This window comes from Rana temporaria, chromosome 5 (assembly GCF_905171775.1).
Source record: "Rana temporaria chromosome 5, aRanTem1.1, whole genome shotgun sequence".
NCBI classification, from domain to species: Eukaryota; Metazoa; Chordata; class Amphibia; order Anura; family Ranidae; genus Rana; species Rana temporaria.
The window spans coordinates 56,554,911-56,570,755 of NC_053493.1; the positions used below are offsets into that span (position 1 = coordinate 56,554,911).

The following is a 15,845-nucleotide window of genomic DNA, read 5'->3' on the forward strand; positions in this document are numbered from 1 at the left end:
GTACCATTTTATTTAAATCATGTTCGCTTTTGAGCTGGAAAATAAAATATGGTCAAAGATAAATACCATTTAGGCTCTTGCACACTGCAGCTTGAAAAAGCTCAGTACAGTCCCCCCTCCCTTTTCTGAGCTAAAATGCAGCCTATTAATTTGTGCCTGCGCACACAGGCATGTAAACAAGCGCAGTACAAAAATCTGCCGCCTTGGTCAGTAATTTACGGCTCATGTCTGCAAATTACCATTTATATATTGTGAAGATGAGAACGCGAGAATAAGTTTTTGCGACTGTGAAAAAGTAGATTCTCAAACATGATTATCATGTGCAAGGGGCCTTAAACAGTATGTTTTTGCTGTTTGTGACTCATGGTTCTAAAGTCAAGACCTCCATAAACACTTACCTGAGTCCTTTCTCGATCCAGCACTGTGCCCAGCAGGCCTCTCCCTGCTCTTACAGGACACAGGCAGCCATTGGCTTCTGCTGCTGTCAATAAAACCCTGTGAGAAGGCAGATGGGCCAAGCAAGGCTGTGTTTTATGGACGCATGCAACTTGGCTTGGGAGTGAGCAAATAGCAGCACGCTTGATATGGGGGTCACTTGAAAAAGTGGAGGAGCAGAAAGTGCCAGTGGGGGACCCCATAGGAGAAGGTAAAAGCCTGCTCTGTGCAATACCATTACAGAGCAGATAAGTATAACATGTTTATTTTAGGGAAAAAGGCTTATAACCACTCCAGACCCCCGCTATAGCTGAAAAAATGCCACAGTGTGGCTATTCTGAGAGGGTGTCCATGGATGTCCTCCAAAACCTGCACCCCTCTGGGGTGCTCTGTGATCGTTGTATTCTTTTGGACACAGCTGATAACAGATCTGGTAAATGACCATTCACAGAAGCTCTTTACCATGTGATCACATGTAAGCATACTTGCTGGTCAACTGCTTTCTTTTCCTCACACGCTGTCAGTGTAAGAAGAGAGCCGGTCACAAGTTAGGCAGATCAGTGCCGCCTATCCTTGCCTCCCCCAGGAGTAGTGCACATCAGTGAAGGAGAAATATTACTTATTTGCAAAATTTTATAATAAAAGCTCAGAAGTGATTAAATGCCACCAAAAGATAGCTCTGTCTCAAAGTTGCAAACATTTCATAAGGGTACAGTGCTGCGTGACCGCGCATTGTTATTAAAAATGTAACAGCACTGCAGGCTGAAAATTAGCCTGGGCAGGAAGGGGGTGACAAAGCTCTGTATTGAAGTGGTTAAAGAACATTTTGGGTTGTATCTGACATTAAAAGAGCAAGAGATTTTCATTTTTACAAGATGTTTCTTGTTTCAGCTACACAATCCAATCAGTCACCCATGTCTTTGACGTCTGATGCCTCATCACCAAGGTCATACGTGTCCCCCCGAATCAGCACGCCGCAGACTAACACTGTTCCACATAAACCCTTGCTAAACACCACGCCTGTATCTTCACAGCCAAAGGTAGAAGCCTCTTTGACTTTTCACTCCCCTTTGTCATGAAATGCACTGATTCTTCATTGTTGGTGATCATACCTGGTTTTCATTCTAGGCCAGTACTGCAGTTGGTGCTAAACAAGGACCATCTTCACAGACAGTACAACAGCAGTCATCGACTGCAGAAAAATCCCAAGGTCATGAACCTGCCTCCCCCAGAAACCTTCAGCGTCAGAGGCAAGTACTGTATGGGCTTTTGTGTTATTTACAGTTTACATCTGTGCAGTCAAACCTAAGGCCCCTTTCACACGGGTGGTCCGATCAGGTCCGCCTGTCAGTTTTTCAGGCGGAGCTGACCGGACCTTCCAGTCACTCCTATGGATCGGCGGACGTCAGCGGTGATATGTCTGCCTAATCCAGACAGTTGGTCCTATTTTCCAGCCGTCTGGCGTATCTGAAAGGATTGAATGAAAATTGACAAGGCGGTCTGTTTTCACCCAATCATCCCCATAGAGGAGAGCGAGACTGAGTCTGTCTCTGCTCTGTAGAGCGCAGAAGGACCTTTCATCCACCTGCTCAGCGGGAATCTGCTGAGCAAGCAGAGTCTGTCCAACGGAGGTGCCCGTGTGAAAGCGGCCGAACGCCTTGTTTCTAGAACTTTTAAATGTGCTTGGTTAGTATGTTCTGAATTACATCAATTCTAGTCTTGTCTCAAAGATCCAACTACACCTAAAACATGATTGCTGGCAAGTTAAATTATACGCTGGTTTTTACACCTCATGGCGATATTCTTGGCCAGCCTGATATCAAACCAAAAGCTAAAGTCCATCAGGAGAGGCTTCCATTGCTGACCTCTCCTGGAAATGCTCGTTGACTGGCATACTGATACTTTGGGTTCTGTACTTAATGATTTTATTAAAAAAAAGTTTAGACTTACTTTGGTGTGTGACTCAGAACCATTGAGTTCAGAAATGACCAGTCGCCTGCAGTTTTCAGGGGATAATCTATGACAGGCTCTTTGGACAGGCCAGGGAACAAACCATTTTTGAGAAATCTGGCCATTCCAACCCCCCCCCCCCCCCCCCCCCCCCCCCCCCCCCTGAGATGTATGAAATGGGAGATTAACCCCCTGTTCACACTGGTGCGGCTTTGAAATCTCGCTTCAACACGATTTCAAAGCCACAGATCGTGGGATTTGCACTGCGCACTATAATCTGATTTATTTATGATTAAAAATTGGTCTCTAACCCCTTTCCGACCAGTTCTAGCATCCCTTTAATAGGGTCTGTATTCCTGGGGGGGATGGGAAGGATCAGCAATCATGTGACCACGCTGCACCTTAAGGTGCTTCATTGAAATACACAGGCTGTGTAGTACAACTTTCTGCCCCGCCGAAGCACCCCTATTTTGTCAAAATCACCAGGTGTTGGGTGAATTCAGCAATAGTAAAAGCTGCTGTCAGAAAACACGGCCTAAAGCCTCGTACACACGATCGGATTTTCACCCGAAAAATCTGTGGAATTTTGTGCAAAGGGTGTTGGCTGTGAACTTGTTCTGCATACAGACGGCAGAACTTTTTCAGCCAACATATATAAAATGACATGGTTTTTCAGCTCTTTAGTGCCACCCTTTGGACAACTTCTGCTAATGTTGTCTTATGGTAAGCATTGGTTCGGAGCATTCCTTGTGTACACACGATCAGATAATCATTTGTTCTTGGAAAATTAAAGCATGCTATAAAACATTTGCTGTTGGAAATTCTGACAACAATTGTCCAATGGCGTGTACAAACGGTCGAATTATCCAACAAAACACGTCCATTACACATTTGTTTTTGGAAAATCCGATCGTATGTACGAGGCTTTATGCTGGGCCATACATTATGCTATACAAAAAATCGGCCAAACCCATTTTCGAAAAAAATTCTGCCGTGAGAGCAAACGATGGTGCCATCATGTAATGACCGATCATTTTTTGGACATAAATGAATCCATTTTTTTACATATACCTAGTGCAAACAGTTCAGACGAGAATCACCAAGTTTTTAATTTATCATTCGGCAGAAAATTTCCAAGCTTGTCCTTCATTTTTTGGCTCAAAAACATCCAACTGACTGACATTCGGACGATTTTTCGTATAGTGTATGGCCAGCATATTATGCAGGATTTATAAACTGTTCATACAGGAGATAGAGATACAAACATAAATTTTGTATCTACTTTGTTTCCTTCATCTTCAGTTCAATGGCTGAGTCTGCATATAATAGCTGAAGTAGAACTATAGGCAGTCTGCGTCCAGTCTTGGACATCTGTCCCTATCTGCAGCTAACTGCTCTGTGTGGCTACATGCGAATAATAGTGGCCACTATCAGCCCACCATTAGTTTAAAAGGGCTGAGCAGCCACTGCTGAGGGCATAACCTGGTTATTCCAGCAGGAAAAATTCAGATTGGTGCAAGTGCTGGATTCCTGTGGCAACAACACAGCAGTGGGAAAGGAGCCTTAATGTGTCTTTATTTTAACCCATTAATCCTTAACCCTAAACCAATTGTAATTAACTGATTTCTCCTTCTCCCTTTTAACTATGTTTTTTTTCTTCTAAAATCATGTTTTAAACTTTTTTTTGTAAAAGATTTTTATCTAATTTTGCAAGTTATAGAGTTTTAATCAGAAACGCATACAAATATTGAGCTGATGTGGTGTGTGTGTTTTTTTTGTTATTTTGTGGGGTGGAAGTTTCTCTTGGCTCAGTTTTTAGATACAAAATGTTTGTTTCCATGTTAGAGTGCTATTGCGGACTGTGTCGCTTGGCCGGCTTCTGTCGGACGAGCATGCTGGAAAACCAGCAGCCAACCAGCTCCCGATCAGCACACTTAGCCAATGGCTGAAAGCGTTGATCAGAGTGTTCTGGCAAGGGGGCAACACAACCGCTCAGGGTGGGGAGATCGCTGTACTAACATCGGATTGTACAGTGGCTCTGCCCCAGAGCTGAGTTTTTTGGGGGTTTTTTGAATGCTTTGCTTAGCCCATCTCTGTATTGGAGTTCACCTTGATTATACATTTTAGTATGTGGTGTGAGCTTGGCAGGGGTGGTCCATTTTAAAGCCCACATACAGTAGTACCACAAAAGTAATGCTCCGGGTGAACTTGCTGTTGTGCCACAGGTGGAGTGCAAGGTTTAAAGGATAAGTTCACCTTTTTTTTTTTTTTTTTTTTATTATAAATAAATGTACATCTTTATGCATGTAAAAAAATAAAGTGCTTGCAGGACTCCTGCAGACTTGTCAGTGAATCTCTCTCCTCGTACTGACAGGAAGAGATAATGAGCTACCAGAGCGCTTAACAGTGCCCTGGTAGTTCATTGAAATGGCAAGCCGACAGCCTCAAAGAACTCTGTGAATGAATGACGTGGCCGGGTAGGTTGAGCCCCACACAGCCACGTTTTTTTTCATACAGTAAGCTCTCACTGGGTGTGGGGGGGGGGGGGGGGGGGTGTTAAGGCTGCAGCTCCTGGACTATGTTGCATGTTCCACCCTAAATATGGCTGAAACTTGTCACCTGTTCCCAAAGGTGAACTTACCCTTTAAGCAAGGTTTGTCTGCTTCCTGCATTGTATAAAGTAAAAGGAATAAATTGTACCACCACTGTACTGTACCACCACAGATGTCAGAAAGGTTGTTTCAAGACCCACCACATTTCTGACATGTTTTTTCAATAAATGACTTGGAGAGATCCCAATGACTAAACCCCTATTGGAGCGAAATGTGTTAGGGAAGCTTGGTGGCTCTTGTAATTTTTATTTTCCTTTGTTTTGTTTTTTTTATCTGTAGAAGTGAATGGAGCCAAGGTGTGGTGCATAAATAGTGAGTCTTGGTCAAATGATCTATAATTGTTGCCTTTTCCACTCTCCTTGTGCCATGTATCTGTTATAAAATGTAGGCTTTCTGAGAATGTAGAATAAAGAGCAGGCTGTGAAGGTAGATTGATGTAACCAGCTGACTGTGTCCGCTTTTATGAGCTCCAGGGAAGGGGCTTTGTGCTTTTCAGGAAATTTTTTTTGGAGGTGAAGTGTGCCATGGAAATGAAGGAGGTAGCGTGAGGAGTCTTCAGATGGGAAGGAATTTTTATAAGATCTCTTGGTGCGTACATCAGTGACACCTAGTGCAATATTTTGGGTACTGCAAAGGTTATGATGGTGGTAGCAGAAGATTAGCACATGTTAAGGTCATAGGTCATATCAAATACCTATCACTAAAGCAAGTCCCCCACCCCAGAAAACAAAGCTGTAGTTTTCTTTTTGAATAGTTTGTCAATAAATATGTAGTTTTGCAAAAGGATTGTTGTGCAGTGTGTGTTTTTTCAACCCCCCCCCCTCCTCCTTTTCATACTCTTGTTATATCAAATGGAGCAGAGACGTCAGGACCATTACATAAATGTTTCTCTTCGGTCTCCTTTTTAGTAGTCAGAGAAGCCCGTCTCCAAGCCCCAATCTTGCCTCCAACACTTGTGCATCAAGCACGTCGTCTGTACAACAGAACTCGTCTGCACGATCATCTTCATCTTCACTGACGCCAACGCTAGCTGCCTACTTCAATGAAAACCTTATTAAGCATGTGCAAGGCTGGCCTGCTGAGCACGCTGAAAAGCAGGTAATATTCACTATCAAGTCCCCCCCCCCCCCTTCTTTGTGGTTGATGGCGTTTGTAAACAAATGGGGGAGATTTACTAAAACTGGAGCACACAGAATCTGGTGCAGCTGTGCATAGTAACCAGTCGGCTTCTATGTTGTCAAAGGTTAATTGAACAAGCTGAATTTAGAAGCTGATTGGTTACTATGCACATTGGCACCAGATTCTGTGTGCAATAGTTTTAGTAAATCTCCCTCCCCAATGTTTATCTAGTGCAGGACTTTTCTAATAGAGTGCTTCTTTGCAATGTGTGGGCGGTGGTCATTGGATTATAGGGAATACATTATTTGAGTCTAAGTAGAGATAAATAGAAGTGATCACACTGAGACGTTGCTTACTTACCATTTGGTGCCCCCCTTTATTTCCCCATATGTAGGTGGTTGGAATGAGCTCCAGGGCAGCTGGGCAGATTTTTTTGGTCAGATTTTATATTATATCCCCTTTTCTGACCTATATATTTGCAGTGCACGAAGGACTGGGGTGTTTTTTATATCTGACTGTGCAATATATTAGGTTGTCCATCAATGTTTTCAGATAATGTCAGGATTAAATGGATTTTTTTTGTGTTGTGGATTAATTTATAATACTTTGTTTCCTCGTATAATGCAGGATAGTCTTTTTTTTAAAGCATTTTCATTGGCAAGTAAATTTGTAATTTTTTTTTTTGTTGTCTTGCTTGTTTCAGGCATCAAGGTTACGTGAAGAAGCCCACAACATGGGAAGCATTCACATGTCTGAAATTTGCACAGAGTTGAAAAATTTAAGGTCTTTAGTTCGAGTATGTGAAATTCAAGCAACTTTGCGTGAGCAAAGGTGTGTAATCATTTTTTTCCCTCTGTACTTACTGTGTGTATTACATCATTTACATTTTTTTATTTTTATTTTTTTTTATTCTACCGGTGAAAGCTTTTTTTGCAAATCGGTGAACTTTTTTAATCAGCATGTGAATGGTTTTTGTATGCTGGTTTTGTTCCTGTTGGCAAGAGAGTCTAAATAGAAATGAGAGAGACTGCTTATTAACCAGTATGAGCCATCAGCTTTTTAGTATTACTGAGCATGTGTTTGCATCATCTGTTAGCCACTGACAGATAGGGGTGCAACGGATCAAAAAACTCACGGATCGGATCGATCCTCGGATCAGGAGTCACGGATCGGATCATTTTCGGATCAGCAAAAAAAATAAAAAAATCTTGTTACACCCACCAGAGTTTTATATTTCATAGTTATTTTCAACACAAAATGGAGTTTATATGCTTAAATACAGTGTTTGGAAATCCGACGGACTGTTTACATGTTACATTTTAAAAGCAGCAGCAAACCTGCTGACCTCACATGCTTGCTAATGTGACAGAACACCTCTGATTTCACATTTAACTAAATGTGAAATCAGAGGTGTTCTGTCACATTATTAAGCATGTAAGGTTTGCTGCTGCTTTTAAAACTAAACAGTCTGTTGGTTTTTTAAACACTGTATTTATGCACATAAGCTCAGTTTTGTGTTGAAAATAACTATAAAAAAATATATGATCGGACACACACAGCAGGGCTTCACCTGTCAGTGATTATTGTGGGGTATGATGGTGTCCCCATAGTGTGTGTGTGTGTGTGATGACAGGGGACACAGTGTGGAGGGGAGGAATGTGTCATATACTCGCAATGTATTAACTACCGTATGTGTTCTGCTCTCGTCCTCGTCCAGTGCTGGTGATGCCGAATAGCATCCTCCCCCGTCCCCCCGTCCAGGAATACAATAACAAACACTCGGCCTCCCCCTCCTCCTCCCCCCCGGGCTCCGCAGCGCTCCTTCTCCCTTCACACATGGCTCCGGCCAAAACACTAACACACGCTGCCTGCTTGTAACGCGCCCGATGATTGGTTTGGAGGCAGGGCAACTCTGGGTCGTCGCTTCTGTTCTGCATCCTGATTGGCCGAGTGCTAGCGCCTCCTCCTTTCTTGTCAGTCAGTGTACTGCAGTGAGAGGAGGCTGAGGGAGCTCGCAATGTACGGATCATACGGATCACATGTGTACCGATCCGAATAGGTTGATCCGTGCGGATCACGGATCAATGACGATCCGTTGCACCCCTACTGACAGAGCAGAAAACGTACTGTGCCTGTACATATTCTATGCTGTTGGTAAATTTTAACCACGGAAGCCTCCCAGGCCCTTCAATGTTGGGGAAGATGCAGATCATGTTGGGCACCCCATACAAAACTTTGTGGATGCCTTAGTGGCCTGTGCAGGGAGACCCACTTTGCATTGTGGCACCTGCTTAGACAGGGCTGTATTTATTGCTATACAGGATTTATATGGCGCCAACAGTTAGTGCAGTGCTTTGCAATGTGAGGGCCGACAGTACTGTTACAATACAATTGGGCATATAAATCCATGCACATTGAAGTGGCATAGATAAGTCATGGTAGCTTGTTTAGATGTGGTTCACAACAGCATTTGCTACTGCAAATAGTGTCCGTAAAAAAAAAAAAGCATATGTGAATCTGCCAATTAACTACTTAACCCCCGGACCATATTGCTGCCCAAAGACCAGAGTACTTTTTGCGATTCGGGACTGCGTCGCTTTAACAGACAATTGCGCGGTCGTGCGACGTGGCTACCAAACAAAATTGGCGTCCTTTTTTTCCCACAAATAGAGCTTTCTTTTGGTGGTATTTTATCACCTCTGCGGTTTTTATTTTTTGCGCTATAAACAAAAATAGAGCGACAATTTTGAAAAAAATTTATATTTTTTGCTGTAATAAATATCCCCCAAAAATATATAAAAAAAACATTTTTTTTCCTCAGTTTAGGCCGATACGTATTCTTCTACATATTTTTCGTAAAAAAAAATCGCAATAAGCGTTTATTGATTGGTTTGCGCAAAAGTTATAGCGTTTACAAAATAGGGGGTATTTTTATGTCATTTTTATTAATATATTTTTTTTACTAGTAATGGCGGCGATCAGCGATTTTTTTTCGGTATTGGCACATTTTTGGGACCATTGGCATTTTTATAGCGATCAGTGCTATAAAAATGCATTGGATTACTATAAAAATGCCACTGGCAGTGAAGGGGTTAACACTAGGGGGCGGGGAAGGGGTTAAGTATGTCCCTGGGTGTGTTCTTACTGTAGGGGGGGTGGCCTCACTAGGGGAAACACTGATCCTCTGTTCATACATTGTATGAACAGAAGATCAGCGTTTCCCCCGCTGACAGGACCGGGAGCTGTGTGTTTACACACACAGCTCCCGGTCCCCGCTCTGTACCGAGCGATCGCGTGTGCCCAGCGGCAATCGCGCCCGCCGGGCACACGCACGGGAGTCGGGGGCGAGCGGGGGGCGCGCGCGTGCCCCTAGTGGCGGCTGAGAGAGAGGACGTTATACTACGTGCTCTCGCCCAGCCCTGCCGACGTAGAACGGCGGTGCGCGGTCGGCTAGTGGTTAAGAAAAGGATTCTGCACTTAGGCTGCTTTACTAAAGCCCCATACAAACGGGGAAAAATCAGCCAATACAGTAGAAACTGTCCGACTTTCAGCCCGTGTGTACAGCTGCTTGTCCGACAAGCCAATCTCCTGGCTGGCATCGGTCGAATGAGAATGCAAGATAATCGCCATCTGGTCAGTGCTTGCAGCCAATTTCCACGAGCGCTGACCGCAGTGTTCTGGCCTGTGGGTGGTCCCCAAGTCAGAACACAGTAGCACAACGGGGAGATTGCTGTACTAACATCACATTGTTTAGCTCGCTGGGTTGAAAACAAAACTTAACATTTGTACCAGGCATAGGAGTTAAAAATCTTCACTTCATAAATTGAGTGAAAATTTAGTTTCAATTATGCAAAATCATGTGAAAAGTTTAAGTAGTTGTAAAGGCAGAAGTTTTTTTTTTTTTTTCTTGATGCATTCTGTGTATTAAGATAAAAAGCCTTCTGTGTGTAACAGACCCCCTAATACTTACCTGAGCCCAATCTCTGTCCAGAGATGTCCACGAGTCCCTCGGCCATCCAGGACTCTCCCCTCCCTGAGTTGCTGAGATACAGCAGTGGCACTATTGGCTCCCGCCACTGTCCATCAAAGTCAGTTAACCAATCAGGAGAGGGGCGGGTTGGGCCGAACAGCAGCTCAGTGTCTGAATGAATACAGGGAGCTGTGATATGGTTCAGGGTGTTCCCATAGCAAGCTACTTGTTGTGGGGACACTCGACAGGAGGGAGGGGCCAGGAGCAGCGAAGCAGGACCCGAGAAGGGGGAGGATCTGGGCTGCTTTATGGAAAACCAACTGCAGAGGAAAGTATAACATGTTGTGTGAAAAAAGGAAAAACACTTTACAATCACTTAAACTTGCACATGATCGCGTATTCAAAGTAACTACAGATAAATTGAATGAAGTTTCTTGCCTTTAGTGATCCCCATACATCTGTTGCCTGGATTTACTAAAGCACTATTGGGCTTTCAGTTAAAATCCACTAAATATATTCCAGATGCAGCAAAACAAGATGTTTAATGTCTTTAGTTTTTCATTTTATTTCTAACAGTCGAAGTAAAAAAGCCTGTCCCCTGCATTTATGCCAGAGAGTGTAATTCTTGCTCTTTGAGTGGAAGCATTGTTTCTCATTGCAGAGGTTACACATGCCCCTTATTGAGTCACACTTAAAGTTCCGAAGTCAGAGAAGCAAATGCTACCTTCTGATTAGAGACCCCCCTAGCGATGACTCGGGAGGGGGTTGTGTCAGGCTTTTGCAGAGAAATCATTCCATCCCCACAGACGGCCAAGTGTCCCAGTCTGCAGTGTGCTGGAAGGGGGGCAGGTTCTTCTACTTGGTCTGCATTTTAAAGGATAAGTGAACCTTTGGAAACTTGTTACATTGTCCACAAATTTTTAGGGTGTAACATTTTCCCAATGCTGCAGCTGCTGCCTAACCCCCCCCCCCCCCCTGCCAACCCATTTATTCAGAGTTCTGTGAAATAGACTACAAGTACCAAAATCCTTTGCGGCTGTTGCCTTGTAGTTCTCAATGAAATACCACGTCGCTGTGGATTCCGATTCTTTCTGTCAGTGTTTATGCTTGCCCGTAAGGGCACACAAATACACTGACAGGTCTGCAGGAGACCTGCAGGGGTGCCCAACCAGTGGCCCGGGGGCCACATGTGGCCCGCGGAGCCCTCTGATGTGGCCCACGACCTCCTGCTCTGGGATGGAATAGAATAAAATACTGTTATTAAAGGTAAGTTTATTACTAAAATCAGTGTATATATGGGCATATCTGTTCTGCAGCGGTCCTGGGCTGCTTTCAAGCTGATCGGCAGGTGCAGAGCAATGCACCTGTGGGTTACCTGCACTGAGCCATAAGCCCCTTTGACACGGTCAGTCAGACCCAATTGGACCCTCCATGTGCCCGTTTACAAACGCCTACCTCCAATCTGATCCGAAAAAATAAATTAAAGTGTGGGCTCTATAGAGTAGAGTGGGCTGCCATCCACTCATTGTGGCCTGCGACTGGTTACCAAGTCGCTTAAGTGGCCCTCGCTCTTCAAAAGGTTGGGCACCCCTGCTTTACAGGCTCCAAAAATAAAATGTACTTTTTTTTTTTTTTTACTTGTAAGGGGTTGTAAAGGTCAATGTATTTTTTTTTTTTTTTTTATAACAAACATGTTATACTTGCCTCCACTGTGCAGCTCGTTTGCACAGAGTGGCCCCGATCCACGTCTTCTGGGGTCCCTCTGCAGCTTTCTCGGCAACTCCCCGCAAGAACCAACCCCCTTCATGCGAGCTCTCCCATGGAGGTTAGTTCTTGTGGGCTCGCTCCCATTATACAGCCTGCGGCCATAGCCACAGACTTTATCACTTGGTCCGCCCCCTGGCGCGCCGCGTCATTGAATGTGATTGACGGCATCACAAGCCAACAGCTGCACTGCTTTCAATCAACCAATGAATGAGCCGAGAAGCCAGTGCGCTCACAAAGGGCTCGTTTACAACAGTGTTGTACAGGAACGCACACCTTCCTGTGTCAGTCTCAGCAGCGCAGGTTTTCTGCCTATTCATTTGAATGGGCTGCAGATCGCACTGAAACACACAAAGTACATGCACTACTTTCTTAAAAACGCACCATGCAGAATTGCTTGGTAATGCCGTATCATGTGACCACAAATGCACTGTGGTCTGCGTTTGGGTACCATTAATGTAGTGGCATGCCCAGCAGACTGCAAAGGCAGTGCAAGTAGTGCGCATAAAATGCACTTTTAAGAGTTTGCACACTTTTTTTTTTTTTTTTTTCCTGATCCACCTGGAATTTCTTTAGCTGATTAAAAAAAGTTCAACTAAAATTTCTGCTTTTGCGTCACCATATCTAAAAAAGTATGCCGATCAGGAATTTCTAAGAAGTCTTTATCTGCACGCTTCTGGGAGGTTGGTGATTAAAAAGTTGATCTTTAGTTTCCCTTTAAACTGACATTTTCTTGTTATACTTCTAAAGCTTTGATTTTTCTTTTCTCTTCCAGGATACTATTTTTGAGACAGCAAATTAAAGAACTTGAAAAACTTAAAAACCAGAATTCCTTCATGGTGTGAGGATTTTCTGTCTTGCACGTGGACTTTGGACAGTAAAGCAGAGCGAGCCCGGCCTCGACACTTTTTCTGAGCTGCATAAGAGTACACTTTGGACCGTTAGGCCGGGCATATGGACAATTCAGGGGAGAAGCGGGCCTGGAGGGAGTCAAGGGGGACAAATACAAGGATTTGTAAAACCCTCAATGTAGAATATACTTGTAGATGTATCCTTCACGTTGTAAATATGTTTTGTAGATTGAAGCCATGGGACGCCCATGTTGTATCAGAGCTTTGACATCCAAAACTAATCAATGCTGAGGTGGTAAAAACCTAGCCTTTTTCATGTAAGCTTGTCAGCAAAATTAGCTGTTATTTTTATTTTTTTTTCTGTTTAATTTATCATTCAGAAATCTTGCTTTGTTTCCAGAAATTAGATACCAGCACAGAGCAGTCGTATCTTTGTCCTAAAATATCCTCAGCCATTTTGGGCAACGTACAAAACATTTGTGCTAGATGTCACTGTCTCATCCCAGCCTTGATTTTTAAGATCGGTGCTGCATTATGGTATCCCTGCCGGCATTTCCTGGAATTGTTCCTCCCAAATAACAAGAATTTTTTTTCCCTCCCCCATGCATCTCATTTTTTCTCTCCCCTTTTATGGCACTGTTGCTATGGCACTTTTTTTCTATATATTTTTTCATTCCTCTGTACAGTAGCTTAACATTGCAGTGATTGGTCAAGAACCCACTCGTTTGTATAAATTATTGAAGTACCTCCACCTGTGATGACCGCCGATCTGCGCACACGACGTGTGCTTGCAGGCACATTTCTTGCTCAGCCATGAATTTACAGAGCATAAAAAAAAAAGAAAGTCCGTTTTGCCCAGCGTTAAAATATACTTCAAATGGTTGTGTGGGGGAACAGAAGACAACAAGCTAGTCACATGTGAATTGTATCTGTTGTAATAAACCTGTTTAAAGAGACTGGCCGGTATTGCTCTCATTTTATTCTATGTATGAATTAAATTAAGATGTAATGTGAACTGAGGAGAGGGGGTGGTGAGGGATTGTTATTATTTTTTTTAAATACATTAAAACAAGTAAAGTTATCACCAAATCATGAATTTGTTCCTCTCTGATGCATTTTTTTGTTGCATTTACCCAAAGCTGTATGCATCTGGAAGTAGCTGGAATAAAGTGTCCTGCTTGGCTAACACTACTCTTTGGGATTAGGGGGCACTCTTGCTTTTGCTAGTTAGTTTAGCTGGCTCTTGAACATTCATCAATTTGATTTTAGAAATACAATAATTGTGATTTTGGTATAAAATTTCATGTGTTGTACTTTAAGGTGCGGTCTGTCAGTATATGCGTCTTGCTTTTTTCAGCACATCCAAGTGTCCTTACTACTGTTCTGCCTTTCCTACTACCAGATGTTACATTGTACTTCATCATTCCTGATGCATTGAGGTTGGATGATATAGACATGCACACAGTGGCCTGTCCTTTTAACCAGTTACTGACCGCCCCATAACAATTTCTGCTACAGGAAGGCTCTCCTTTGCAGAATTGCATACATATCCGTGATTCTGCACTACCACCTGCAGGGATAGCACGGTTTCTGCTATGAATTATTTAAACCAATGCCGATCTGCGGGTTCAGGGGCACTAGATGTCGGGCCCCCCCAATCGTTGGTAAAACACACAAAGTGGAAATCTGCCTATGTGCACGAAGGTCTTCGTACATGACCCAGAACTGTTCTCTTGTTTGCCTATTGGCAATGATTGGATGGATCCAGTATGCAAATAAGGCAGATCTCCGTTCTGACCGGTGAATGGATAGATTTTTTTTTTCTCTTTTCGTCAATGGATGGACACAGCCTTCACAAATCTTGACATATGGGTTATGTTCCTCCTCCTATGAACAGGAACATAACCCATATGTCAAGACTTGTGAAGTCTGTGTCTGTCCATGGACGAAAAGAGAACATTTTTGTACTCACCGTAAAATCCTTTTCTCTGTCGTCCATAGATGGACACAGCCTTCACAAGTCTTGACATATGGGTTATGTTCCTTTTCATAGGAGAGGAGGAACATAACTAGGGTTGTCCCGATACCAAGCATTTGCCCGAGTACTTGATACTTTTACTGTCGGCGGTGATCAGTGCGTGGGGAAGTTACAAGCACCGATCACCGCTGTATCGATTTAAAAGTAATTTCTCCGCTTCTCTCTACACCCCTCCCCCCGCTCGGCTTTCAGCTGCTTTAAAATCAGCGGTGATTGGTGCTTGTAACTCCCCCACACACGATCACCGCTGACTGTCCCGTGTCCTCCAGCCCCCCTCCGTTTTGCTGCAGTCTGTCTCCCATGTCCCCCGCCGTGTTTCTCTCTCTCTCTCTCTCTCTCTCTCTCTCTCTCTCTCTCTCTCTCTCTCTCTCTCTCTCTCTCTCTCTCTCTCTCTCTCTCCGTGTCCCCCGTGTTTCTCTCTCCCGCCGTGTTTCTCTCCCCTTCCGTGCTCCTCCACCACCCCCTGGAATTGTCAGGATGGAGAGCGGGGTAGGGAGCCCTTAAATCCGGCTCCTTACTGCTCCGAATGGAGAGAGTCAGTGATTACTGACTCTGTTCATTCACATAACTTCACTCCATTCATTTTCAGCGCAGCTGATGCTGCTGAGAAAGGGACTGGGGAACATATGTCCCTAGTCCCTTTCCCTGTCTCAAAGGGGAAATGTCAGAGGTCTGTTAAGACCCCTGATATCTCACCAAAGCCCCCCAACAGGGCTGAAAAAATAAATAAAAAAAATAAAGAATAAAAAAAATTATTGTAAAAAATAAAATAAACACACTGACACGGTCCACCCCCCCCCCCCCTTTAATAAAAAGAAAGCATTATAAATAAAAAAAATTGTAAAAAAAAAGTAAATTGTAAAAAAATTAACAAATTGTTAAAGATAAAAAAAAAAGACTGACACGTGCTGCTGTCACATGAGATTAAAAAAAAGTATCGGTATTTGGTATCGGCGAGTACTTGAAAAAAAGTATCGGTACTTGTACTCGGTCTTAAAGTGGTATCGGGACAACCCTAAACATAACCCATATGTCAAGATTTGTGAAGGCTGTGTCCGTCCATGGACGACAAAAGGATTTTACGGTGAGTACAAAATATACGTATT

At 43.5% G+C, this 15,845-nt stretch overlaps 1 protein-coding gene across 4 annotated transcripts; it reads left to right on the forward strand.

The window, feature by feature from the left end:
• The first annotated feature begins 1,323 nt into the window (after positions 1–1,323).
• On the forward strand, positions 1,324–13,657 carry LOC120940040 (WW domain-containing adapter protein with coiled-coil-like). 4 transcript variants are annotated; one of them, XM_040352594.1, is made up of 6 exons: positions 1,324–1,475; positions 1,564–1,685; positions 5,277–5,309; positions 5,906–6,095; positions 6,820–6,947; positions 12,626–13,657. In XM_040352594.1, exons 1-6 carry the CDS (start codon positions 1,350–1,352, stop codon positions 12,693–12,695), a joined length of 669 nt encoding a protein of 222 aa, XP_040208528.1. In that variant the 5' UTR covers positions 1,324–1,349; the 3' UTR covers positions 12,696–13,657. The 4 variants fall into 4 exon arrangements, with proteins under 4 accessions (XP_040208528.1, XP_040208529.1, XP_040208531.1 ...); XM_040352595.1 differs by having other exon boundaries at positions 5,909–6,095; XM_040352597.1 differs by lacking the exon at positions 5,277–5,309.
• Positions 13,658–15,845: the final 2,188 nt, after the last annotated feature.